The following is a 27,425-nucleotide window of genomic DNA, read 5'->3' on the forward strand; positions in this document are numbered from 1 at the left end:
GTGTGTATATAATGAAGTTAGAGAGAATAAGAGAAAAATATCAAATGCCCTTGGCAGGATTCGAACCCATAGTTATATTCATATAAGAAAAGCAAGAAATAACAGAAAACTCATGTAAACAACTTACCCGTGAAATCCGCCATTTTCACGTGCGTCTCACCCTCGACGCTTCGTCTTCAAGTCGCTATATTTGCATAGCCTATATGGATCTAATTGGACATCTTGGAAATTATATTAAGTTTAATTTTTAGAATATTTTCAATTTTTTGGAAAAGATAGAAAATATTCTAAAAATTAAACTTAAAATATTTTCCAAGATATCCAATTAGATCCATATAGGCATTGTAAATATGAATAGTAATCTGCATTTTCATGATTTTTAAAGATGTTTCGGTACGTTTTCAAACGGCTTGTTTAAAAATCCAAGATGGCGATCTGGTTGTCACGTGACTTAGTTTCCATGGCAACCAAGGCTTTAAGGTTCCTTCTTTTCACAAAAGACATTAACTTGCCAAGTTTGGGTAAGATTCGTAGAAAACTGGCTATGAAACAGTTTTTCATCTGAGAGCCATGCCTTAATGATGCTGAGCGACAGTTAAACAACACCACGAGGTTAAGTTGTCTGTTGCCCCGAATATCTCGACCTGGGGTGGTTCCTTGGGGGCGGTGGGAGTAGCCCCAATTACTTCAGTTTTTGTCCTTTTTATTTATGTATAATAATTGTCTAGCTTAGAATAATCCAATAGTAATTATGTCAATCTTATTTCTTAATATGTCTAATTTATTTTATAGCTTCATAGTTTATCGTAAATTTATCTTGTGTGTATGTTATTGTAAATTAGATAGTTTTATCGATAGGTGAAGAGCCACCTCGTGGATTCTATTGATTAAACCATTATTATTATTATTATTATTATTATTATTATTATTATTATTATTATTATTATTATTATTGTAACACGACAGTAACCACATGCATTCCTGGGGTACTTCAATTATTTCATTATACCTTAATTAACACTACCATAAATATATATTGTTCAATATAAAATGGCAGTAGCTACATGTAGTCGTAGACTGTGTATGTTTTTTAAAGTATCATAGTATTTTACTATTTTCAGGAAACAATTAATCCAGGAGCCACAATGGACCGAAATCATGATCAAAACGACATCGAAGCCGAAATCCGTAGAAACGAGGAAAGGATAGCGGCTTTGGAGAAAGATTTAAAAGAAAGTTTGCGCAGTAATAAAGATCTTAAAGATAGGATCAACGTTTTAGAAGAGAAAATACAAAAATTGAAAGATGAGAATAAATTGTTGAAAAAACAGCGGCAAGAAATGGAAAAGAGAATGGAGAATTTAGAGAAAGAAATTGAACATCAGAAAGACGTGTTGGTTATTGTGCAAATTGGCACAGCCTTACAGAGAAATTTGTGCAAGTACGTCCTGGGAGAACACTTCAAAGAAAACTGGTTCTACAAGTTTAAAGAAATTTGCAATTACATCCAGAAAGATCTGAAACATGACAGGAAGGCCCAAGAGTCAGCAAGGAAGCGGCTGACGGAAGTAAAGAAAAAGATTCCTTGGGACCAACGTTTGGTGGATAGTCTTAAAACACTTAATGAAACAAGAATCGGCTATGCTCGTCCTGACCTAAGCAGCGAAATCATCCAACAAGCTACAGATTATTTGAAAGAGAAGACTGATATTTTGGTCGACGGAATGGTCGACAATGTTGACAAACTAACAAAACAATGGGAAACCTCCGAAGAATTGTTAAAGTAATTTTGGCATTTTGTACATAAATTAATTCTTTCATAGATTAGAATATCTCTGGATGCGGAATTATGATTTGCAAAACCTATTTTCTTGATTAAGCCTAGTGCAGCAACAAAATCTATTGCATGGTCAGGGTTGTTGTTATTACTTTACTGCTTTACATTATGGTAAAGGTTTGGAAAGTGCTTTTTTATTATAACCTAAGTGTTTCAGACCCAAGGGAGGGGGGAAGGAGAGGCGAAGAAAGGGAGAGAGGAGAGTCTGACTCCAATGCTATTTGAAACTTGTAATGCGCGTCCATATTCTGGACACACGCGTCTGATTGCACAAAAAAACATTTATCAGAAGTAATTACAAATCTAACACTTCATCAGTTTAATGACAGTCATCTTGTATTTTATCATCGATCTAGCTAACTAGTTTTTACATAATGTATAAATTAAGTATTTTACTCAAAATGAAAACTAGCCTTGGTGTTTATACTACATAAAACTAACGTTACCTTTTAAGTGAAAATTATCAACTCGCCCTTTTTTATCACTTTTTCTCTGTTGCTGGTCCAATACTTTGGAACTCTTTGCCCGATAGCACTAGAAGAATTGACTCTTTAGATTTATTAAAGTCATCACTGGGAATGAAAACCATTTTGTTTCGTACAGCATATCCATGATATTTCCATAATAATTTTTCCTTTATAGATTTATATTTACATATATTTTATTTCTCTCTCTCTCTCTCTCTCTCTCTCTCTCTCTCTCTCTCTCTCTCTCTCTCTCTACATATATATATATATATATATATATATATTACTTATTAATTTCATATTGTAAAGCGCATAGAGGTTTCAGAATGTGCTATGTAAATACTCTGTTATTATTATTATAATTATTATTACTATTATTATTATTCATTATTATTTATTATTGTTGTTGTTATCATTATTATTATTATTATTATTATTATTCTTTCAGGCCAAGCTTCTTCTTCAAGCTTCAAAATTGCAATCTTGATCTAAAACTGTAACCATTAAACATATTAGCAATATTATCAGGACATCTCTTAGCAATACAAACAATTACATAAAAATTGGCAATGGGATGAATTTAATAATTGACTTTTCCTAAAGTTGAAAAAAAAGGAAATAATGATGATAGTAATGACAATGGTGATGCTTATAAAGGCAGCATAATTATGAACATACTAATAATGATGCTGATGACAGTATAATACTTATGATGATGGTAAATAATTAATTGTTAATCAATAAAAAAATAAGAATACCTGGTTTGGGGCTTGTCAGAAATTAGCCGGGGGGAGAATGTGGAAACATGGGTAGGGGCATCACTTTTTAAGATACTAAAAAGGGAGGGTCACTGAAAAAAGAACACCAAAAAGGAGGGTCATGAAACATTAGACAGAGTGATGAAGGAAGGTCATGAAACATTAGAGAGAGTGGCATAGGGTAGGGTCAACATATTTCGATCCTTCGAAGCATTTTCAATTCAGAGACTGTCTCAAACTGGAAGCGAAATAATATTAAAAAGACATTAGTCAGGGGGGAATCCATGATTTTAATATAGGGAATGCTAGCTAGCTCATAAAACTATTTGTCTAAGTTCATTCAGAATATTAAAACATTGGCACAGCCATACTAAAAATATAAGGATGAAGAGGCACGCCCTTAACCTTCAAAGATCTGTCCCTATTAACACTCACTAATTCAATTCAAAGGTGGGAGTGAATGGGCAATGGATGGGGATTTAAAAAAATAACTAAAATTCTAAAAAATTAGACCTAAATTAAATTGCCTCTGCTTTTATCCGTCATCTTGATTGTGACAAAAAAAATCAGTTTGGTAATTGTTTGAATGGAATTTTTTTTATAACTGAGGAACTTTCATCTTTTGCGAATGGAAGCCGCTGGCGTTGAGCCCGCGATATGCGATTTTTGGCGCGCTTTTAACACTGTGAATGAAACCTCTGCATATCATAACTAACCTTGTGTTCGTCCACAATCAGCGGTGTCAACGGATTTAAACCATGTTTTTCCAGAAAAGCCTGTGCATTCTCTGCAGAACTCTATTAGAGAGCCAAGAAAAAAAATATCAGAGGCAATAGTTTGATCTCTTTGGCCGATTTATTCACATAGTTGCACAACTCTACCTCCACTACAAATCCAAAAAAACCCATCGATTTGAAGGAAGAAGGTCTACGATATTGAATTGCTTTAATTATAAAGTACTTACCAAAACTTCTGGAGATGCCATTGTGGAAAAAAAAAAGAATACCGTAGGGAGAGAGAGAATTTTATAATACAAACTAACTGGACTGCCGGTTGAAGCGAAAAGAGCGCCAAAAATTTACTCGGAAAACCGCTGGTAGCGTAATGTAGGCGCTAAAGGTCTCCAGGCTCCTTGTCCGCGTCCTACATGAGGGAAAAGTCGTTTTTCTCTTTGCTACAGTACGTAACTGAAATATATTTTATACACACATGTGATCTTTTGAAAGTCAAAGCAGATTTTTTAATGAATGGTAAGTATTTTTAGAGACGAAACCATAGCCAGCCTCCAGATCTGTTTTTTTTTTTTTTTTTTTTTTTAAATACAAACAAAAGGATCATAACTCATCAAGAATGACGAGACTGTGTTATCTGCTAATGCTACTAAGATAATTCCCTTTTGTTTTTGTGTATTTTGTAAATAGAACTCTTTACCTTTCTTGTTTGTTGTGCCCATTTCAGATATGCCACTCTTGAGATTTGATTCTTTCATGTGCAAAAAATTGTACAAATTATAAAAACATTTCTTAAGGGAATGACATGTCATCTGAAATGGGCAATTTTCATACGAAGCTTAAGAGGTCTACAGATAATACATTTAGCATGTTAAAGTCCTACAGTATAGGATATCAGAGCTGAGGAATATTTATTATCCTATCTGAAGTAGGATAGTGATTAAAATAGTATTAATTAATATTGCAAGTCAGATCATGTTACTGTATATTTATACTTCTGATATTATTTTGCAGGTGAGGAAAAGAAGGCCAGACTCCATCGTTGTCATTTTCCCTCTTGCAATGGAAAACTGCGAGATAAAAGAACTATTAAGAGCCACTATTCAAGTATACATGTTCCAAGATCAGACTCAAATAGCAGCTTAAATACATGTGAATTGAATGGATCGGAAACTATTCGTGTAGCTGGTTATCATAAAGAGACAGCTGAAAATGAATCTTATTTGTTAAGTGGTAATGAACAGCTTGATTCAGAAGGAGCAGATGAAGGCCATTCTCAGGAATCTGAATATGACGATGAAAATGGTGAAGTTGATTCCAGTCATGTTTCAGCTGATGAAATTAGTTCTGATGATGAATTTCAAGAGTCAGCTGAAGACAGCGATGTTGACAGTAGATCCAGTAATGACACACATTATTCTTGTCATTATACAGAAAATGATATCACAAATGCTATTCTTCGTAGTATAGAATCTAAAATTAAAAATGGTTGGTCTCAAGAAGAGACATTGTCTGAAATGAGAAATCTTTATGAACTCTTGAAAGATGAACAGATTCCACATAAATCCTGGGATGCTATATTGAAATATCTAAAGAAGCTGGGTTACAAAGACCCTAAATATTTTAAAGTCTGTTGTTCATCAAACCATGTGAGTCTTCTTCAATATCAAGCAGATTGCTCAGTTTGTGGAAAGTCATGGGAAGAATGTTTAAAGTATTATGTTTTAGGTATACATTTGGAAAACTATTTCTTGAATAATGAAACAATCAAAGATCACTTGCAGCATTGGGCAAATAAGGATGAATGGCTAGGAAACAACAACCAGGAAGCAAACTATAAGGAGACTTGGCATGGTGAACATTTCCAGAAGTTATCCTACTTCTGGGATGACACCAGTGAGACTTTTCTCCCTGTTCTCTGCCCTAATTGTGAGAGTGTTATATCTGTTGAAGACATGGCTGCATTAGTTCCACCAGGCAACACACTCCATGATGAGCTATATCTGAGTTGCAGGGAATGTATGTTTGACTTTATCCATGAACCTAAGAAAATGAAAGGATGTGCACTTAATCAAGCATTCATTTTCCACGAGGATGGCTTCAACGCATTCGAAAAGAAAAGCCGTGGAATATCTGCCATTCACATTTCCAGTGCTTGTGTCAATAAAGAACAAAGATTAAGTGGAAAGTACAGTATATCAGAGTATACAGCTTTATTCCAACTGTGTTTTTGGGGGAAGGGATATCACATAAGCTTGATGCCTTCTTAAAGCCATTAATAGATGAGGTAAAAGACCTGTACATCAATGGGATAACTGTCAACATTGAAAATGAAATAATCTTAAAGAATGACATTGTTATACAACCTGGCCAATATCAAGTCTGAATGCTGCTCTTGGCTGGAACTGCAGACTTAAAAGGGCACCAGGAAATGATTCTATATGCTGGTGGTAAGTTGTACAGTAACTATTTTTTATGCAATATTTCAAGCATGTGAGAGAGTTCTTCCTTGGATGTCCAAACAGGGCAAACGAGGCACAGCCAAGTTTTTTTAACTGACTTTGAGGTATTTGAAAATCGGAGGAATATGTCTCTCAAAAGCTTTTGAATTTTTTTTCAATTTCATTAAATATTTTCTATCAAGGAGGGTGATCCTACATGTAATACTATAGGATAACTTCCTTCTCTTTGTAAGTTGGATCTGACAATACAATATAATAAATTCTCTCTTAATTAAGAAAGAAATGTTTTTTTTATTATTAACAATGATTGGATTTATGTCTGTGTCATTGAGTGTAATTGCATGGGTATCGTATGGATTGAAAAAAATGTGCCTCATTTGAAAATTTTTTTACCTCCATTTTCCAGGTAAAAATAGCAAACAATATTTAATGCTTGAATTACTATTCAGTTTTTCACAAAGTACTGTGTTTCTTTTTCTTTACAGCAGGTAAATCAAGTCCTTGGCACATATATTCCATGCAAACAACACTATTACTATGGGAACTTTGGAGTGCGATATAGGCATCCAGCTCAACCAAAATCTCCACAATATTATCTGGAGCATGGAGAAAAAATAGAAAATGCCACAACAGTCATGCAGCGGAAAACACTACAATTAGAAAGTGGTGTTACTGGAATTAGCATTCTTTTTGAGCTTTATCATTTGTATAAATTTGATCCAGTGAATGATATGGCAATAGACAGAATGCATCTAACATTCAATATGCTCAAGAGGGAGTTTATAACCAAAATATGGGCAGAGCTAGGGGATAATGCAGGTACACCCATAAATGACAGGGATCCAGCCCTTGGTGGTCTTACTGATCGAAAAGATTTTGGAAATGCACTAGAAGCCATACCTTGGCCCCGAGAAGAACGGGCAAGAGGAGTTGCAAAACTGAAAAGCCTAACAGATAAGTTAGGCAGTTGGAAATCAAATGAGTTCAAAAAGTAAGCAACAAAATAATGGGCAGTAGTTTTGAAAAAAATGCTAAATTTATATCATTGAATGTATCTATCACCTGACAGACATTTATTATATGTATAGTCAGCCATGCTATGTTTTGTGTTTATGCACACATCAAGCTATGCACAAAAGCTCAGAGCGCATGCTCAAGCAAGATTATTGGTTTTTTTTGGTTTTTTTTTTCCATGAGACTTAACTATTTCTCACTATTGAGCCTGCACTGTGAGAAGTAGCTAATATAAACTATCTAATAAGACATGAACTGATTTAATATTGTAAACATGTATATTTCCCCTTCAGATTCAGTGAAATTGCAAGAGAGGTTTTATCTGAGAAGATACCATCAAATGCATATGATTGTTTTATGCTTCTTTGTCAAGCTGTCCAAATGCTGTATTCTAAGGAACTCAAAATTTCTGGTTGGTCAGAAGAAAACATTGTAAGATTGAATAACCTACTATGGGCTCATGCAGTCATGGCAGAGGAATACTATGGACTAGAATTTTGCACTGACAATTTAGAATACTCGGCTCATGCAGCATCACAGATAAACCGACACTCCAGCTTAGACAACTATTCCTGTGAACTGTTTGAAAGAATGATACGACGGCACAAACAACAAAAACATAATTCTCGAGGGATTGAAAAAACTTATGCTTCTAGAGAGAGCATACGGGACTTTCTGTATTGGTACAAGCAGAAGAATGGGGCACTTTCAAGTTATGAAGAAAAACCCAAGTATCAATTCAAAATTGAGATATTACAGAACGGAACACCACTTTATTTGAAAGAAGCATCCCTACAGTCTGCAAATGACCTGTTGACAGACTTCAAAGACATCCCAGATGTAAGGATGAGGCATGCCATTAAATATGGAGTACTTCTTGGCAAGGTTTCACAAAAAGCTTGCTCATTGGCTGTAATATCAGACATCCGGCACTTACGGCACTTACACAGAGAGACAGGACTGCAGAATTTAGTGGTACCAAATATTCTGCAAACATCTAAAAATGTTGCACTGTTTGATCAATATAAAGAAGTCACCAAAGTCTCTCAACTGGATACCATCAAGATAAAAAGTACAAATACAGCAGAGGAGTGGATAATGAAGGTTGAAGAAATTATGCAGGTTGGTCCAGTTGAGCACTTGTTCTATACCTATATTAATGGCACCTACCTAGTACCAGTATTCCGAAATGGTGAAGTTGATTATCACATGTGGACAAGCACTCCTAAGTTCATTACCCGAACATACCAGAGAAACAGTGTGCAACCACTTGCTTCATTTTGTAGAAAAGTAATGATGTACCCAGTACCAGGAAATGCAGGAAACCCAAATTACTTCCTTTGCATAGACTATAAAAATGCAGAACTAGTCAAGACCATCAAAGTTCCCATTTATCCTGATGTTGGTGAGACAGTTAGAGTGAAAGGAACAGGAAACCAAGAATGGTATGGAAAAGTAAACCATGTCTATGTCACAGAAAGGAAAGCCAGAGTACAATGGTACAGGGAAACCAGACGAAATGGCATTTGGACACTAACAAATGGCGAAGATGACATTTATGTCCGGTCTATTATAGGATTAACAACTACAGAAAGAATATTTGGTGGATTCAGGATAACTGACATTTAATTTAGGATGTTCACATTTAATTTAGGAAGATTAGAAACTCTTTCAACCATTGATAATATTGATAATATTACATGGGCGCGCGGAGATATGAGATTTATCTTCGAGAGTTGAAAAGATCTCTCATGAGTGAGCGCAGCAAACAAGTGAGAGATTTTCAACTTGAGAAGAGAAATTTTGTATCTCCAAGCACCCTTGTAATATTCTGTTTAATATATAATCATCCATAAAATCAACTTCATAAGCTTTTTTAAAAAAACTTAAGGCGTAAGGTGATGATATTTTCACATGTGAAAATATCGGTTTTTTGAAATGGAGAAATATAATTATTTTGTGGATTATAGTACACTCAACAAAATAACTCGACTCTGATTGGTCGAGAGGAGTACAATTATAGCGTTAATTGTACTCCGTACAGTAAGTCGCTATGGCAATACGGCCAAAACAATGTCAAAGCAATTATTTTCTATCATTTTGTACTTAAAAAACATATAAATAAAATTTTAAAGCCGTAAGAACTAATCTTTTTTATGCCTTTTAGTTGCGCAATGGACTGAAGTCGGCCGCCAAATAAACAAAGATGAACGGCGTCGCTTCGCATTTTTTACTGAAATTTTGTTGAGTGAACTATAAACAAAAAATCGCACGATCTTCTCATACAATTTGGAATTAATAGACACTCGTAAAGTTTTGGAAGTTCTTTAATTGCACTCACCTAAAGGCTCGTTCAATTACAACAACTTTCAAAACATTACTCGGGTCTATTAATTTCCAAATTGTACTCGAGATCATGCGATTTCCTATACTAATTATATAATAAACCTTGTTAACCTAGTTAATGAGGTGTTATCAATGGTACAGTTGAATAGCTAACTATCATAAAACCATCATGGGAACTTGATGCTTTCAAGAAAAGATAAAACAGCTTTAAGGGAGATTCTTTTTTTACTATATGGACTTGTTAGTTTTTTTCCCAGGCTCAGAATATTGTTCTTATGATCTCCCAATTGATCAAGATGCTTTCTTAGATATTTCAAGGTACTACAAAATAGATACCCATAAGAATAAATGTCAGTTTCATAGCTTGGATATCCACCATTCACGATTTCAGGTGCAACATGAGGGTAATTGTTTCTGTATGTTTTCCTCTCTTGCTCTGTCAAAAGCTTAAGCTTCATTTGACCTGCAATACAATAACAAGTACTTGTGATTATTTTAATTCCCAACAAGGTTGTTAGGTGAAAAGATATTTGGTTAATCCATAAAGTCTTTTGCTTGTCATATATACATTTAGCTTTCAATTTTATTTTGATATTTCAGTTTGTGATGTACCTTTAATAACAATTATGAATTTTATAATTCTGTGTTCATGCATTGTAAAATGCAAACACTGACCCTGGCTGTGAAAAAGTACCCAACATATTTTGTAAAGAATGTGGTACTAAATAGTTGATTGTGTATTATGTAGTTCCAAAAATTATCCATACCCTCCCCACAGAGGAATTTTTTCAAAGACCCTCCCCCTCCCCCTCCCCCTCCCCCTGGAAATTCCAACTTTCTTCCATACAAACTCTGTAACTTTGTTCTTTCTCGAACTTCCCCCACCCCTCGGAAATTCAAAATTCCTCTGTGGGTAGGGTATGGATACTTTCTGGAACCACAAATTGTTTCATCAGACCTAATTAGTACTGCTTAGTGTTAGAAACAACTACTAAATGGTATATCATAAATCCAGCCCTCTGAAAGCCTGAGCTAATAAGGGGTCTATTAGTATTAAGACCTCAGATCTAGTAGCAAAAAATGCCAAATTTGAAAACCAATACAATGGCTGTTATTTATTATTTCACACTAATTTCAACATTGTTGCCATCCATATAGTAGAGTGGTTTTCATAAACCCGTGAAATACACTTTCATCTAATACACTTTTAATTAGTACACTCTAATACCATTGTATTCTTTTGTTGTCATTTGACTATTACACTTTATTAGATACACTTTGTTTCACGGGTTTACGAAAACCACTCTAAGAGTAGTTTTATTATTACTTGGAAATAAGGCAATAACAATTTATAGTCATGCGGAAACTACTCTATACAAGCATGGTATCAACAATGTGTTTCTGTCACTCATTACTAGCATACTGACTCTTACATGAAAACTAATAAACTTATAATCATGGAACAACTATGTGTGTTGTAAGATAACAAAATATCATTCTTTCAAAGAATACAGTCTTTCAAAGAATACTAAAAATGAGCTAAAAATTAAAAATTGGAGTGATATGGTTAATATTAATCCTAAGTGGAAAAAACTTTCAAAAGAAAGGATGTACTTACCTGTCTTTATTACATTTATAGTCTTGGCCTTCCCAAAGTCAATAAGCATGGCATGTTTGTTTCCCTCTGAGTATTCTATCACAACATTGTTACCTTTTAAATCATTATGAATTATTTCTTGCTGATGTACATGGTTTATTGCATATGCAATTTCATACAGTAGACGAAAACAATCATTAAATGAGACATCCTTGGTGTGCTGTAAACTTTGTGCAAAGCTTGAATATGTCTGAGGTTTACCATCACTAAGGCACAACCTTGTTAGTAGGGGATAAGGACCATTGACAGTTTGCACACCAATCAACAATGGGATATTGGGGTGACTTGGAATCTTCAGTAGTATATTAGCTTCTTGATGAACAGACTTGGAAGTCTGACTGCCTTTAAAGATTTTGATTGCAACAGGTAAATTCTGATATGTCCCTGAAACACACATTCCAAATGTACCTTCTCCAACTACTGTAAGCTGCATTTATTTATGGGCATCAATGCCTCCATACAAATATTAAGACTTGGGATACTGCTGCAATTCATTAAGCTCTTCTCTTGCATTTTTGATAACCAGTGTGTTATTGTTATTACATGCATGTAAATTGTGTTTGGTATTGTGTCCATGTTTGTTGATAGTACCACAATCTTCTCCTCTTCCCTTTACAAGTTTATAGCCAACTCCATAATAGTACCAGGAAGAGTGTATTTTTCTTCTTTGGATATCTGGGAAAGCCTTCCTAACAATATGCCCGCATTCTATTGGTGAGAGTGTGTTTTCTTCTGCCAATACCATTTCTCTAACTTCAGAGACTTTAATTCTACTTGACTTGTTACTTGCCTCAAGTTTTTCACGTAGCCTAAAATGAAAATTGTATTATTTCCTCTCAGGTTCCAATGTTATAAATAATGATACAAAAAGTATTTAGTCCTAAATCAATGTAATCCAAATAATGTACATCGCTGTATATCATCCAATAGTGAGGCAACCAAGTGGAATTCCCTTTAGCTTGCTCGCTTGGCTGGGGCATGGGGTAGACAAGGGCTAAAAACCAATAAATTTGATAGAAAAAATACAGTTGAAGCATGAAATTCAACCTTAAATACTGACAAATACAATAGAACAATATGTGGTTCCTCGTCTATTTTGTCAATTGTTATGATCCACATACGACTAAATACCTACCATTTGTTCAGCATAATTTATGCACCTATCAGTGTAAGTCCCGGGGGAGGGTACCCAGGCAAGGGGTGGAGATTTGAACAAAATTCTTTAAAGAAATTCAAATGCCCCAGGGTGTGGTAACAGTTGTCGCTCAAATAAAATGAAAGAAATAGAGGGCTAAAGGAGATATTGTTGACTAAACTACAGAATATCTGAACAAATTCCCGACCCAGGGACAACTGTTTACAATAAATCCCCACGCCTTTCCCGAATCCCCTCCCCCCCCCCCCCCCCCCCCCCCCCCCCCCGAGACTTATGTTGATAGGCGCATATTTAATACAATTGTTCTGCTATCTAAAAACAATGCGTGATTGTTATCGATTAAAATCGAATTTAATTTTAAACATAATCTCTCAAGTTGTCAAGAAGTTTCATTTATAATTCGATGTCATTTCATTCGATGAAGGGTTATTTTTTTTTAAAAACATTTACCTTACCTTTGAATAATCTCATTTCTACGAAGCATTCTTATGGGATAATTTCCTCTGTCTGACTTCTTGTGGTTCATGATCTTCAAAGTCCGTATGGAATACAGTGGAACAATAACTGAAGACGACAATCTTGATTTTCTCCACATAAAGACGAGAAAAGCTTCGAAAACCACGTTTGTATCTTATTGTATCAGTGCTTCTCGTTCTCTCGTTACCACAGGAATACCATAACATAATTAAAGTATGCATTTACAGGGTTTTTACAGGCCCCCTTTGTTGCATTTACAGGGTTTTTACAGGCCGCCTTAATTGCATTTACAGGGTTTTTACAGGCCCCCTTTATTGCATTTACAGGGTTTTTACAGGCCCCCTTTATTGCATTTACAGGGTTTTTACAGGCCCCCTTTATTATATTTACAGTGTTTTTACATGTTTCTATGGAACTAAATTTACAGCAGGTTTCCAGACATTTTACAATGTGCAAAATAAATAGGAAAAATCAGAAATACATTTACAGGGTTGCAAATCTTTGAAAAATTTAATTTCCAACATAATTACAGCATCCTCTAATTTACATACAATGTAAATACCATGTAAATCAATTTACATAGTTTGTAAATTATTTTTTACATGAAATTTACAGACTCTGTAAATTAATTAACTTTTCCAGTGATAGGCTCGGTGTAGTCATAACACAAATCTCCAAAGTAATCATGGTCAAGCCTTCCAAGAAGTCCCTGTCCATCGTGAGCTGAGGCTTAATTAGCTTTCCGCTGTGAGATGATGTCCACCTTCGTCCACCAATGTTGACTGCCTAGAGTCCCCCAATCTTGCCCCACTGTTTCCGATTATCTGCTATGATCTCATCAATACCCCGAGAAAATTTCTTTACTCTGTCCGTATTGTTTGCGGCTGCAGCACGCTCCCTCTTTTTCATGAGATATTTAACTAGTGGTGTTATTTACGGTCGATAGTTTTTCGGACTGATTTAGTCGTATCTAGAACTCATAAAGACTAAGCCTATTGGGGAGAGGGGGGGGGGGGGGGGGGGGGAGTTTTGATTTTAAGCAATAAATCTGCCTTCATACGAGTTTTTATTCTTATCCAGAAACACTAGAAATGACTGATACTTTCCACTAATTATAATTTCATACAAAGGTCTTAGTGAAATGCCTTATAAATCATTTAGTAGAATCTCAAAATATTTTGCTTGGAATCGCTGAAGTTTCTATATTCTCCTAGCAACCGCTATCTGTGTCGTCGAGAGTGAGCGCTATAGCGGCTGCGTAGGTGAGGCTATGAAATTTTTTGCGTGAGAAAATGCAACAAATTTCGCGAAAAATTTCCATCATCCTGTTATCGCACTGATCAGTTGTTCTTGTTTCCCCATCATCATTTCATCGCACTGATCAGTTGTTCTTGTGTCCCCATCATCATTTCATCGCACTGATCAGTTGTTCTTGTAACCCCATCATCATTTCATCGCACTGATCAGTTGTTCTTGTGACTCCATAATCAGTTTACCGCACTGATCAGTTGTTCTTGTGTCCCCATCATCATTTCATCGCACTGATCAGTTGTTCTTGTAACCCCATCATCATTTCATCGCACTGATCAGTTGTTCTTGTGTCCCCATCATCAGTTCATCGCACTGATCAGTTGTTCTTGTGACCCCATCATCATTTCATCACAATGATCAGTTGTTCTTGTGTCCCCATCGTCATTTCATCGCATTGATCAGTTGTTCTTGTGACCCCATCATCATTTCATCACAATGATCAGTTGTTCTTGTGTCCCCATCGTCATTTCATCGCATCAACTAAACAAGGTTCACTCTGCATCCTTACCACGCTTTAGATCGCCTAAGATCGCCTGAGATCGCCTGAGATGCCATACACGCTATCATTTTTTACTTAGATTTTCTTAGATTATAGGCCTTATGTTATGCCATATATCAGTCGACTAAAACAACTTTCAAAATAAGATGTCTTTTTCCAAAATATATAATTCCGCAGTTTCATTTTAGATTTTATACGTGCAAAATATATTTTCCCTATCAAATTTAATTCTGAGAATAATTTAGTTTTTTAAAACAATTCTAGAAATCTCCGCATCGAATGCTCAGCTTTTGCCGCATTTTGCTGTTAGCGAAGTTTCAGTTTCTCTCTTTAAATAATAGGAGAAGAGCAGATTTCGAAAAAACTCACTAAACGGCCTCAAATCGCGCTGAAACTTCGCCAGACTGTTGAACAATGTACAAGTAACAACTGTATCAAGTTTTAAAGCAAATTGTTGATTGAAACATTTTATTGTAATATCTTCATGATATCTCCTATACATTCCCTAATAAGAAGAGATACCAACTAGCTAAAAACTAGTGTGAGCTGCGCCGGTGTTTCTAATAAAACAGTATGATAAAAGGGTAAATTTTACACCGTCGAAAGATGAAAAAACTTACTGACGTTTCGGACGCTAGTCCTTCGTCGGAGTAGAAACGGAGGACAAGTTTTCTATGATTCTTATATAGAACTACATCGAAACAAATTGTAAAAGTTGAAAGCAGCTGCGCTCTTACTTGTGCTGACGGATGAAGTTTTTCTTTTCTTTTTTATTAAGGGGAAGAAATTAAGCGAGGCATTTCTCAAATAAATGCAACTCTGCATAACTAGACTAGAAAAAGAGTTTTTACCAAGTTTTTTTCTCACCCCTCAACCAAAATTAAATATAGTTATATAAATTAAATATCTTTATTTTGGTAATGGCATTAAAAACTCAAAAAAGTAGACTATGGCGGACGGTACTAAAAAAGCAAAATTTTCAAACTTTCCGTCGGAATATGAAGAAAAAATGTCTACAGTTGATTAATAGAGTAGTATGGATTATTTTGACGAAGTTTCAAGTTTGTACAAAAAGGTAGCATTTTTTTGTCCAAAGGGCACTATTTCTGTGCATTCAATCTTATACTTAGTTGTGAACAAAGCTAAGTTTCGGTGTAGTTCGGCTTGACCAAAAGGACTTTCCTTAGTCGTTTTGGCTATCAGTCGGGATTCCTTACTCGGCCACTGTCCTTCAGTACTTATGTCTGTCTGGTGCACATCTAGTCTTATCTCAAACATGTGGTAAAAAGAAAATGTCTAATTAAAGAATGTCCAAGTGTTTGTTGATCGAATGGGAAGAGGTCTCTGAATTTGCTGAAAAGTGCTTAACTGATTGATAAGTTTTCGATCTTCCGATTCTGTTCAAAGCGTAATCCAAATCGCTTTTAGCTCGCGTTTTCAGTTGCTCTAAGGTCAATGTGAGCATTTCTGAGTTCTTCAGATTTTAGTTCGATGTCTCCGCGTTCTTTTTCATCAATTATGGTTTGAATTTTCAAAAGTCTACTGTCTCTTTTCTGAATCGCTTTATTGAGCTCTCGTTTATAATTGCTTAAGAGGTAATTTTTTTTCAATACTGAGCAATAATGGCAAAAAGCGCCAAAACCTAAACATTCCTATGAGTTTTGATCCCAATTTTCGTTTTGGGTTACATGTAATACTCAAAACCTTTTCTAAACAGTTAGAAACTGATGTAGTATGATAAAATGCCTGTTTGAAGCAGTATTTTCAATTGTACAAAGATGTTTTGTTGCATTTGTGTTAAAATGTTGCTTTGTCAGGCTTTTTTGTCGATAATATATGAGAAATAAGCAAATGAAGGCCTAAACTTCATTTTAATAAAATTTTTGCTTTAGGTACACACTTTCATCTCCATCATCTCCACTTCCAAACAAGTTAAACTTTATGAATAACAAGATTTTAGCCTTGTACAACAGCCTTTCTTCAAGAAAATAGTTTTTGGCGCTCACCGCTTGAATACGAAAAGAATTCTCTCTTTAATATAAATTTTAGCAAACAGACGAACGACCTACTGTCATTTTTCATATTGAAATTGAAATTCTTGGAATATATTTAGCCCTTTTCAGTTTACTTTGGGCATTCCTCATTTCAGAACAGTTTTTCTCATGCACAACCGTTAAACAAAGAAATTCTACTCTAAGGAATATCAAACTCCAGTTTCTCCTCCCCTCGAATGACACATGATCTGAAACGGGAAAATATTACGTCCAAGCTAGAAATGTCCGTCTGTTGAAATACGAGTACCGAATGTGCGTCATTCCGTTGTTTGGCAATACGAAAAGTGAGCTCTATAAAGATTTTTCTTACTTTTTCTTCATGAAAGGATTTGTTTTCCAAAGTTCTAATTATATCAGCTGGAGGTTTGATCACTGAGAACATTTTTCACTTTGTTTTAGCGGTTTTCAGTTGTGAGCAGTTATATCCATGCACATACAGCAAACACTACAAAGACAAAACATAATCGCAGAACAATATTTTGAGTTACTTTGACAAGCCGAAAAGGAAATGTTTTTATAAACTAGAGAATTTAAATTCTCTGTGTAACTGACAAAGGTACTATTGACCTTTGAGGAACATGTAGTGTTGCACTGCGGATATTATTCAAATTGACGTAATGAATGTAATCATTGCCAAAAAAAGAACAAAGCGGCGTCCCCTTTTTTCCGAGATGCTGATCACAGCTTCAGCTTTCAGTTTGCACTGATTTAGACAAATGACATAGTCTCCCTGCTGAATGAATGTCCAAAAAATAGTTTTCAGTCTTTATGTATGTGTTATAAAGTTAAATGCTCAACAAACGCCATCTAGGGCCTAAAGGTGATTCGTTTGATACATCTGCACCGAGCTGCTGAGATACGCCTGCAATTTATCTCGTTCTGGTAAGCTTTAACGCGCAGTCCTAGCTAATTTGTTGCAATGATCTGCAGTGTCTATCATGCCAGTTTATCATTGTTTCGACTTTTTAAAAGTATAATAGTATTTTACTATTTTCAGGACAAAAATCCAGGAGCCGCAATATGGACCTAAACCATGATCAAAACAACATCCAAGGCCAAATCGATAGAAATAAGGGGAGGATAGCATCTTTGACAGAAGCCTTAAGAGACGGTTTGCGTAGCAAGGATAGCAGAATTGAATGTCTTGAAGAAAGGAGCAAAGCTTTAGAAAAGGAAATACAAGACCTGAAAGATAAGAATGAATTGTTGAGCAAACAGCTGCAAGAAATGAAAGAGAGAATGATGAATTCAGAAAAAGAAACTTTAGAAAAAGAAACTTTAGAAAAAGAAACTTTAGAAAAAGAAACTTTAGAAAAAGAAACTTTAGAAAAAGAAACTTTAGAAAAAGAAACTTTAGAAAAAGAAAAGCTGCAACAAATGGAAGCGAGATTGGAGGATTTAGAAAAAGAAAATAAACGTCAGAAAACTGTGTTCATCATAGTGCAAATTGGTACAGCCATACAGAGAAACATGTGCAAACGTCCTGAGAGAACACTTCGACGACAGCACTTTATACAAGTTTAAAGAGATTGAAAGACACATCAAAAATCTGAAAAGTGAGGCCGATAAAAAGGCAGCAAGAAAGCGGCTGACCGAAATGAACAAAAAGATTTCTTGGGACCAACGTTTGGTGAATGGCCTTCAAATTCTTAATCAAGAGAGAATCGGCATTGCTCATCCTGACTTAAGCAGTGAAAAGATGCAACAAGCTACAGATTTTTTGAAAGAGGAAAATATTTTGAGAGGAAGAATGGTCGACGATGTAAACAAATTAAAAGAATTATGGGAAACCTCCGAAGAATTGTTACAGTAAGCATGCATTTTTCGTAAAGTATTTCCTTGGATATCAAATAAGTTATGTTACCCATGGTTAGTGATAAGTTTGATATGACAGCCTTCGGCCTGATGACCTACTTGAAGTAAAGGCTATACTCTGGGTCCTTACCCCGCTTTAGATCGTTATGCCCCATTTTCTTGGAAAAATTCTTATTATATTGCCATCCCCTTCCTTGAAGTAGTTAGTTTCTGAACTACGATTTTAATTTTTTTCTTCAACTTCTGTTTCAAAATAAAGTTTTAAAAATACATTTAACATGCTTTTAGCGAACTGAATGTGTCTTGTGATTCGTTTACAGCTGGCGGATACTATAAAACTAATGTTGTCTAAAATTATCTAACAGGACAAGCTCTACAGAGGGTCACGATCAAGGCCTTTCACAGGACCAAAAACATATACGAGCAATGCCGTCTTTCACTTCCAGTAAAGCTAGTGGGAAACGATTACTTCCACACCGATTCTTTCAGTCGAAGGGAACAGATTAATCTGGGGTTATTACGATCTTTTTTTTTTTTTTACCTTCAAAAACCAACCGGAAAAGGACTAAAGTAACTGGCTACTTTTGGAAAAAAAATAAAACTTTTTCATAAAAACTACGATTTTTTAAAGTGATTCAAAAGATTAAAAGAAAGATGTTTGTTTTCGAGATAATCAGCATTAGATGGATGCCTACGTAGGAAGCAAGTTTTTGAAGCAAAATTTTCTTCTCCGATCAGAAAGAGATTATAAGTAAGATAATAGCTCTTTGGAGACTGTATAATTGCATAATGCCGGCTAGTGAATCATTCTACAATTACACAACGTAGAGATTTTTGACTAAAAGACAAAAACATACATTGATTTGTCGTGTTTCGTCCTTTCAGTTTTCAAGAAGTCTCATTGAGACAAAAATAAAATAAAAATAAAAATAAAAAAATCCTACAAAAGTCAAATTTTTTTTTTGTGCGTTAGAAAAATTAGTTATTAAGAGTGAAGATCTAAGAATAAAGCCGGCATAGCTGAAACTAAAGCTAATATGTGAATATAACGCAAATGTATAGAAAAGATTACAAGCCGTGGCATTTCTATCATAAGACTCTAAAGAATAGTGCTAAAATAACTGAGCAAAAATGTAAAAACTGTGTAACTAAGCGGTACAAATGCTAAGTGGAAGGAGCTAAGAGGTTCGCTTGTAATTTGAATGCATACCGATATCTAAACTTGTTCGTGATGGTAGCCGTGCTGAAATATTATGTCAGCATCTTATATAGCTATGCTAATTGATAATTCTTTTTTATCTTGTTTTCATGAGATAAATAATTTGGAGACTGACGTCTCATTTTGTTCGTCTGTAAAAATCTTCATTTTCTCTCTCATAACACGTACACATGATCGTGGGCTCAAATCGAACGTTCAAAAGAGGCAGTCACCTTAAAGAATCTTGCACAATAATAATAATTAGCATATACCAACGTTTGTACTTCCTAAGAACGCGAGCGCTCATTGGTTAATAGGATTTGTCATGCAAACTAAAAGTTTCTGTTTGTTTGTTTTTATTTATTGAATTATTATATATATAAAAATAAGTTACTCTGTACACAAGTTGGTAAATGCTAACACAATTATATGGAGAATATTAATATGGAGAATATTAACCTCGCCGCTCGAAGACTCGCGTCTCGGTAAATATTCCCCGATATTCACTTCGCTTTCGGCGAATAATTGCTAAATGTATACACGAACACACGTATAATCAATTCTGACAAGGTTGATCACATTACATAAGAATTAATCAGGTCATTCATTTAATTAATTAATGCAAATATAAAATATAACAACCATCTAAAATATTTGCATGTAACTAGTCAAGTCTTCGTTACCTATGACTCATATCATAGATGCTATTAACTATGCTCATATGGATGGCCATGCGCACGTAAAATGGCGGTCCCGTCTCATTCAGAGACGTTAAAAAAGAGGGCCACAAGTTTATCAGTTAAACTTTCACGTGTCAACCTCTCTAAGTAAATTCCATAATAGGACGTTTGCACGATGGCGTCACTGACCTCTACTACCAGACTCCTTTGCAAACTTTCTTTCGTTCAATCAATTAGCACCGGTTGTCTTACTATTGTCATGAGGGAATACCAATTTAAATAAGAAAGAAAATTCACGAAGCATTATGGTAGTAGGAGTCAAATGACGCCATCATGCAAACATCCTATTCTACTTTAGATTTGAATTTCTATGTCTGTGTATATATATATATATATATAAAGTCAAATTATAAATAATTACATATTTATAAATTGATCAATGACCTAAAATTAGTACTTAATAGTTGACTGATATTTCATTATTTTGGTTAAGAGAGAATTCAAGCGATGAGCGCCAAAAACTATTTTCTCGAAGAAAGGCTGTTGTACATAAGTCTAAAATCTTGTTATTCAGAAAGTTTAACTTGTTTGGAAGTGGAGATAATCGATGAAAGTGGAATCAAAGTGTTAACCCAAAGCAAAAATTGTATTCGAAAATGAGGTTTAAGCCTTCATTTGTTTATTTCCCATACATTTTCTATAAAAAAGCCTGAAAAGCTACATTCTAACACATATACAACAAAACATCGTTGTACAATTGAAAATACCACTTCAAACAAGCATTTTATCATAGTACATCAGTTTCTAACTGTTAAAAAAGGTTTTGAGTGTTAACCCAAAACGAAAATTGGGATCAAAACTCATACGAAGGTCTAGGTTTTGGCGCTTTTTGCCATTATTGCTCATTATTGAAAAAATTTCCTCTTAATAATAATGATCAGCGCTCGCAAAAATTATAACAGCTAACTGACATTCGACCGAAAAATGAGAAGATAACTGACAATTGGGTACCCCATTGCCACCCTCATCTAACACAAATGGCCTTTAAAAAATCTAATTTGTTAATAAGATATATTATTGACCAGGTTTACCGCCCAGCATGGACTTATTCAAACGGGGTTTGGGGACTCTCACACCTAATCCCCCCCATTCTTTGTTGCTGCCCTAAATGCCAGCAGGCATGATGGTCAGTACGCCTAATTTCGATTTTACACACATTTTGTAAACTTTTATTTCCATTTTTAAATACACGAAACGGAAAGTCGGTGTTATTTTCAGTCCTTCTTGGGTGCGTTCCTGTACCAAATGTATATTGTTTCTTAAGTTTTCATTTAATGACTTCTACTTCTACTTCTACTTCTACTGTAGAAAAATGACCTTAAAGACACTCTCACAAAAAGGATAGATAGCTGTGCAAGCCGGTTTTGCAAGTCACACTAAGATTAAGCCATGTAATTTTTCATAGTTTTGATTCTCAGGAAAAAAGAGACATATTGTAAATAAATGAGAATCACCAAATGAAGTCCAATAAAATCACATGTCTTCTTGTGAAATCTGTTCTGCGTTTTCTCGCACTACCAACTATTGTATTATCATTTGTCTTGAAAGAGCATTTCCACAAAATTGCAGGGATAAGAAATGACGGGACAAGTTATATTAGGAAGCGATAATGCACTGTCCTATCACATTCTTGGAATGCAACCACGTGACCGAAAAATCCCTTGAGATAAAATAACAATGATACAGCTGCCATGTTGGTTGATCTAACCGAGAGAAGCTAATAAGGAATGCTTTGTATAGTGAACCGACCACAGGGAGCCCAATTTAGATTAAAGTGAATGGTGAAAATAAAATCGGAAAAATTGAATAATTAATTATTTTTAAAATTCAAGATCAAGATAATGTCCTCTGTAATGCGGCGAAAGGGCAAAAAAGATCAATCAAAAATGCACTAGAACATTTTTTTCGCGCGCACCTTTGTTTTTTCTATATAATTTCCCTATGGTATCTGATGTTGATCTGATGTATATACTCTGACAAGGGAGGAAACTTCAGTCGCCATATTTGAACAAACAACTCACTTTAAACCACGACTTCTTCGTCTTTTAAACCTCGAACTCCACAAAAAACTTGATCAAAATGGGGATTCATTTATAAATTTGTAAATTTGTAATTTGTAAATTTGACTTTCAAACATGCCTGATAGAGTGCACGCACTAAAACCGTGAACATTAAATGGTACTAATTAGTACTATTTCACACAGAATCCTTTGTTTTCTATTGTTTAATTATCACTATTTATTGCTAAAAATTAGTATTTGTTTCACGGATTTAGTGTAAGTAATTTAGTGTCCATGCTTGAAACTTAAGGCTAATTCTTTCGTATTGTGTTTGTTAATACAGTTTATTATTCTGACAAAAGTATACTCTCGATCTTTTTTGTATACTTGGAGAAAACAAACATGAATTTTCTCACTCAAACTCTTCAAAAGTCTTAGAAAACGAAATGAAGTGCACGCATGCGCAAACGTTTTCTCTAGTGTCTAGTTAACCAACATGGCGGCTATGACGTAATGTTCGAGGTTTGATTCCTTGATAGACTCGACATTAAAGAAATATAGGAATGTTTGTTGTATGGGTCGTGGGAAACAATCATGGTACTGACAGCACGTACACGGAACGGAATATCACTTAACCGGCCATTTCTATTGATCAACAAATATCAGCTGTCGGCCCAATCGACACCTCTTGCATTTATATTACCACGTGACTCATAAAAGAAACGACCTCGAGAAACCGTAATTCGAAGGTGAATAATCTTGTCGAGAAAAACAATTTAACAGCATGGGTGTAATGATTCTGTACAACAATCAGCATTTATTTCAAACCCAATGACGGCCACTAAATTTAATTTTATATGCAATTAAGCTTTAATTATTCCGAAAATTTTTCATGTGTAATTTTTGTCATTTGAACCAAACTTATCAACTGGGACGTTTTATAGACCTGTTTCGCCATGTCCAAGGCAGACCAAGTTTTTTCAAGTCAAAACTCTGGATATATTGCTTTAAATGTCGTAACAATGATTGTTGGAGTTCTTTCAAATTGTACGGTTTGTGTCGTCATGGTACGATCGAGGAAAATGCTCACGAGCTTGTCTAACTGCTTAGTTCTACAACTGAGTCAGTATCGGATGTACTTTTGAGGATTCACATCCTTACAGCTACAATGCGATGGATTTTTGACGGCTTTTTAGAAGGGTTTTTGCTGGTTTTTTGCATCGTGAATGGAACGATCGCAATGTTATGTGGTGGTGCAGCAGTGTTCAGTTTATTAGCGGGTATTGCGTTGGACCGCTTTGTAAACATTGTTTATCCTCTCAAAGGACTGACTCTTCAAAAGAAGAAAATTAAAGCCACATTTATGGTATGGACGTACGCTATGTGCACTTCAATTTTGACGCCATTTTACCATAGGAACGGAGAAGATAGCTTCTTCAAACTTCAACGAGACAAATTTTGAATTGACCAGTACTTGTTGTGTCGGCAAAGACATGGCTAGTAAGATTCTTTTCATGGCTACTCAATCACTGCTTTTCTTTCTTCCTCCCTTAATAATTATAGTTTGCTATATTAAGATATTTTTAGCTCTCAAAGACAGGGACAAAGAAAAAAGCTTTCGAAATTCAGCCAGAAAAATATCCAGAAGGAAGGTCGTTCAAATGTTATTACTCGTTGTCATTAGTTACATCATCTGTTGGATGCCGCTACTTTTGTTCAATATTCTTAACTCCTTCGATTTTTTCCTTGAAAACGCTGCAAAAAGGAAACAATTCCAGTTGTTAGCTCGTGTATTCACGGGACTAAGTTCGTGTTTGAACCCTTTTATATACGCATTTTACAACCCAAGATTCAAAGAAGAATTTTTCAAGATTTTTCGATGGAGAGTTTTTCGAAGACAAACAACAAAATACAACATGAAAATGGATAAAAAACACATGCAGAATTATAATAAATTCTTAAACATTTTAAAAATGCACAACACTAGTGTCAAATACGAAAGCGGAAAACTAGCGAGCAACTTAGACTAGTTTGAGTTGCGTAAATAGACTATCATAATAATGCTTTATCATTATGTGCGTGGGTGTAAAAGTCGTGAAAGTTTATTTTGTGTTAATTAGTAAGATGACGTCTTTCTATCACTTTCAGAATAGACCTTTTTACTGATACAGCGACCATCTTGAATTATGGGATGCTGGGGGGCAAACACGTAGAATATATAAAGTGTTATCAAGAGAATATTAGAGTCAAACAAGCTCAAGCGTTGACCCCTAGAGTACATTAATGAAATCATTAGTCGATTATTCCTTTTATACGTACGAACAGGAATAATGCAATCTTGCAATATTCAAATGAAAATTCAGTTGATTATTCGACTCGTGATGAAGAAGGTAAATCATCTAAATTACAGATCGCCTTCGAGCAGAAGTGGCCCTCTTATTTTATAAGCATACACACTAGGTTTTGTCATTTCCATGCCTCAATTACTTGGAGGATATCATCAGTAGTGCTAGCTCCGCCCACTCATAATCAGTTGACAACATAGTGACAGTGATTGACATCTGGTACATGATAATTGATTGGACTATAGACGGGAACCCTATAGCAGATGCCCGCTAAGGTCTCTTGGGTAAGTTCCTGAAGACCCCTGGGTACTATTGCGCAACTTTCCCATTTTGTCGTGGAGAAGACAGAAAAAAAAACTAGACCCTGGTTCCAGGGTAAGCTGGGATACCTGGAGGACCTGGCTTCAACATGCATGGTAAACCACAGTTATCCCAGTAAAAAAGACGCTAGGACGGGTGCGGGGTCGTGGGGAGTGGAAGGATGATGGGGTCTTAACCTGGCATTTTTTGCCAGAGGTAGAGTGTGTGTAGACTGTTTGTTTTAAACCATAGGATCACTAGAACAACAAATTTATTCACAGGACCGGAAGTTAGGTATTACTTCTAGATGAAATATGGGTCTGTGCAGAAATGCTGTTGTTTTGACATGGATCCGAACAATAATAAAGTGAAAATATTGTTTATAAAAACTTCAAAGAGCTCAAAGTAGTGAAAATCATTTTGATTAAAACGCGTATGCCAAAAATTAAAGGTATAGATAAAAATCAGTCCAAATTCCAGTTCCATCATGTCCATTCCATTCCTATTTTTAGCCATACGTAATTAAGTCCTGCATGGGGTCACGCGCTTTGCAAAGAGTGTCTCACACGGGAATTTTCTAACTCGTTATTTGTGAATCGAAATTCTTTACTTAAGACGGTAAAAACCAAAGATTTTCCTCACAGTTGCTTTAATTTTAAAGTTTTTTATGTTCACAGATATTTCTAAATCAGAATGGACATATTCTTAAAGTTTAACGAGCTAGAAGTTGAATGACTTAAGGTCAAGAAGATAGGCGAAATATATTCGTTTACTTAAATTATTCTTATTACTTCATATAAAACCAAATATTAAAAGGCCGAATAAACTTCTCTGTATTTTAAGTTTATTCGTAGTAGTCTTTGGAGCCAAAATATTTCATGTAACTTGACAATCAGCTTGAGGAATCTGCAAAAATAGTACGAAAGTAGAATGAAATACGGCGTGAGTACAAAACGAAGACCGAAGACCGAAGACCGAAGACCGAAGACCGAAGACCGAAGACCGAAGACCGAAGACCGAAGACCGAAGACCGAAGACCGAAGACCGAAGACCGAAGACCGAAGACCGAAGACCGAAGACCGAAGACCGAAGACCGAAGACCGGAGACCCCTAAAACGAAGACCCCCTTTAATTTACCCGAAACGACGCGGAAAACATTCAATTGCACTTAAAAAGTAATAGAAAATATAGATTTTGCAATTTACACGGTTTTCGGTGGGGTCTTCGTTTTGTATATTACCCCATGAAATGTACAAAACGAAGACCCCCCAAAAATTTACCCGGTTTCTGACATAAATAGCTATTCAACGGATAGGAACTTTTGTTGCATACGGGCATTTAGAAGTTCAGAAAATTTCTGATTTATTTTATATGTACCATGTCATCACTTTTTTTCTGAACATCTCATATCGTTATATGTATATATGTATACAACATTCAACTTTCAGAAATTTCTGAACATCTCCAGTCGTATAAATATATACATGGATAAAACAACTTTCAGAAATTTCTGAACATCTCATATCGTAATATATATCTAACCTGTTTTTTAAAAGGTCACTATGCTGGGATGCCCATCCCCCCCAGAACTTACTCTTCACTCTTGGTCCAGGACTTGCCCGAAAGAGCCTAGGGTGTCAGGAATTCGGTTTGATTTTAGAATTCCAAACCTACTTTGAGGCATTCGAGTGCAGTTAAGGCTGAAGGGGTTTCCTCTAGAGCTGCCCTTTTTGAAATTCATGTTTGATTTTCTTCCTTTTTTACCCAGAATAGATGATTTTCTATCAGTACATTTGCATATGAATAAGCCAATTGGGCCAGCAGGCTGGCCAAAACAATAATCGTGCCTTTCTGTGGGGTGCAGCTTTTAAGTATTTTGTTGGGTTGGTGGTCTCCAAAGCATTTGCATGCTATGCCATTTGATTTAACGAAATATTGTACTTTTTCAAAGGATAGAATCAGATCAGCCAAGCCCTAGTTCTGACGTCAACGCTTCCCCACTGCCTCTGCAAAGCGTTCCACTCTCAGCGCCAAGCTTGGCTTAAGGCTTTGTTTTGATTTTGTTTTGTTTTTTTCCCAGGCCCAACACTCAGTCAGTGCATGCGCACCTGAAAAACTGACAAGATTATTAAGGTAAGAGACCCATTAGTGCTACATAGATGGCTGACATGTTGGGTCCAAGGGTGGAGGGGCCGGAAGAGGGCCGGAAGCCTAAGCGCGGTACCCTGGGAACCACAGAGAGACACTAAAAAACGAGA

At 35.4% G+C, this 27,425-nt stretch overlaps 5 protein-coding genes across 5 annotated transcripts in view; 4 read left to right on the forward strand and 1 right to left on the reverse strand.

The window, feature by feature from the left end:
- The first annotated feature begins 1,128 nt into the window (after positions 1–1,128).
- On the forward strand, positions 1,129–2,924 carry LOC148913000 (uncharacterized). Its single transcript, XM_089026900.1, has 2 exons — positions 1,129–1,783; positions 2,753–2,924. Exons 1-2 carry the CDS (start codon positions 1,146–1,148, stop codon positions 2,802–2,804), a joined length of 690 nt encoding a protein of 229 aa, XP_088883026.1. The 5' UTR covers positions 1,129–1,145; the 3' UTR covers positions 2,805–2,924.
- A 2,497-nt stretch (positions 2,925–5,421) lies between these two features.
- On the forward strand, positions 5,422–8,912 carry LOC148913001 (uncharacterized). The gene is made up of 3 exons (XM_089026896.1): positions 5,422–6,243; positions 6,741–7,246; positions 7,563–8,912. The coding sequence occupies exons 1-3, from the start codon at positions 6,235–6,237 to the stop codon at positions 8,896–8,898; spliced, it is 1,851 nt and encodes a 616-aa protein (XP_088883022.1). The 5' UTR covers positions 5,422–6,234; the 3' UTR covers positions 8,899–8,912.
- Positions 8,913–8,951: 39 nt separating this feature from the next.
- Positions 8,952–13,052, reverse strand: LOC148913002 (uncharacterized). The gene is made up of 3 exons (XM_089026899.1): positions 12,884–13,052; positions 11,234–12,081; positions 8,952–10,078 (listed from the first exon to the last, which is right to left on the reverse strand). The coding sequence occupies exons 2-3, from the start codon at positions 11,703–11,705 to the stop codon at positions 9,783–9,785; spliced, it is 768 nt and encodes a 255-aa protein (XP_088883025.1). The 5' UTR covers positions 11,706–12,081; positions 12,884–13,052; the 3' UTR covers positions 8,952–9,782.
- Positions 13,053–17,511: 4,459 nt separating this feature from the next.
- Positions 17,512–18,770, forward strand: LOC148913003 (uncharacterized). Its single transcript, XM_089026901.1, has 2 exons — positions 17,512–17,651; positions 17,767–18,770. Exon 2 carries the CDS (start codon positions 17,790–17,792, stop codon positions 18,291–18,293), a length of 504 nt encoding a protein of 167 aa, XP_088883027.1. The 5' UTR covers positions 17,512–17,651; positions 17,767–17,789; the 3' UTR covers positions 18,294–18,770.
- The window catches only part of LOC116286772 (uncharacterized), a 28,070-nt gene continuing 19,011 nt past the window's right edge, over positions 18,367–27,425 (forward strand). Inside the window, exons 1-2 of the mRNA XM_089026376.1 lie at positions 18,367–18,578; positions 18,950–19,029. Coding sequence (XP_088882502.1) covers positions 18,367–18,578; positions 18,950–19,029 — 292 coding nt within the window. The remainder of the gene's footprint in view (positions 18,579–18,949; positions 19,030–27,425) is intronic.

This window comes from Actinia tenebrosa, unplaced genomic scaffold (genome assembly GCF_029948245.1).
Source record: "Actinia tenebrosa isolate PJP-AT-01 unplaced genomic scaffold, QUT_ActTen_1.0 PGA_scaffold10__47_contigs__length_13832649, whole genome shotgun sequence".
Lineage (NCBI taxonomy): Eukaryota > Metazoa > Cnidaria > Anthozoa > Actiniaria > Actiniidae > Actinia > Actinia tenebrosa.

Excerpts from the sequence above, each read along its gene's own strand:
- LOC148913000 (XM_089026900.1), top strand. The coding sequence starts at position 1,146 with ATGGACCGAAATCATGATCAAAACGACATCGAAGCCGAAATCCGTAGA. Across the intron at positions 1,784-2,752 it reads ACCTCCGAAGAATTGTTAAA|GCCAAGCTTCTTCTTCAAGC; the intron begins GTAATTTTGGCA and ends TTATTCTTTCAG.
- LOC148913001 (XM_089026896.1), top strand. Across the intron at positions 7,247-7,562 it reads AAATCAAATGAGTTCAAAAA|ATTCAGTGAAATTGCAAGAG; the intron begins GTAAGCAACAAA and ends TTTCCCCTTCAG.
- LOC148913002 (XM_089026899.1), bottom strand. The coding sequence starts at position 11,705 with ATGCAGCTTACAGTAGTTGGAGAAGGTACATTTGGAATGTGTGTTTCA. Across the intron at positions 10,079-11,233 it reads TATAAATGTAATAAAGACAG|GTCAAATGAAGCTTAAGCTT; the intron begins GTAAGTACATCC and ends ATTGTATTGCAG.
- LOC148913003 (XM_089026901.1), top strand. The coding sequence starts at position 17,790 with ATGGACCTAAACCATGATCAAAACAACATCCAAGGCCAAATCGATAGA.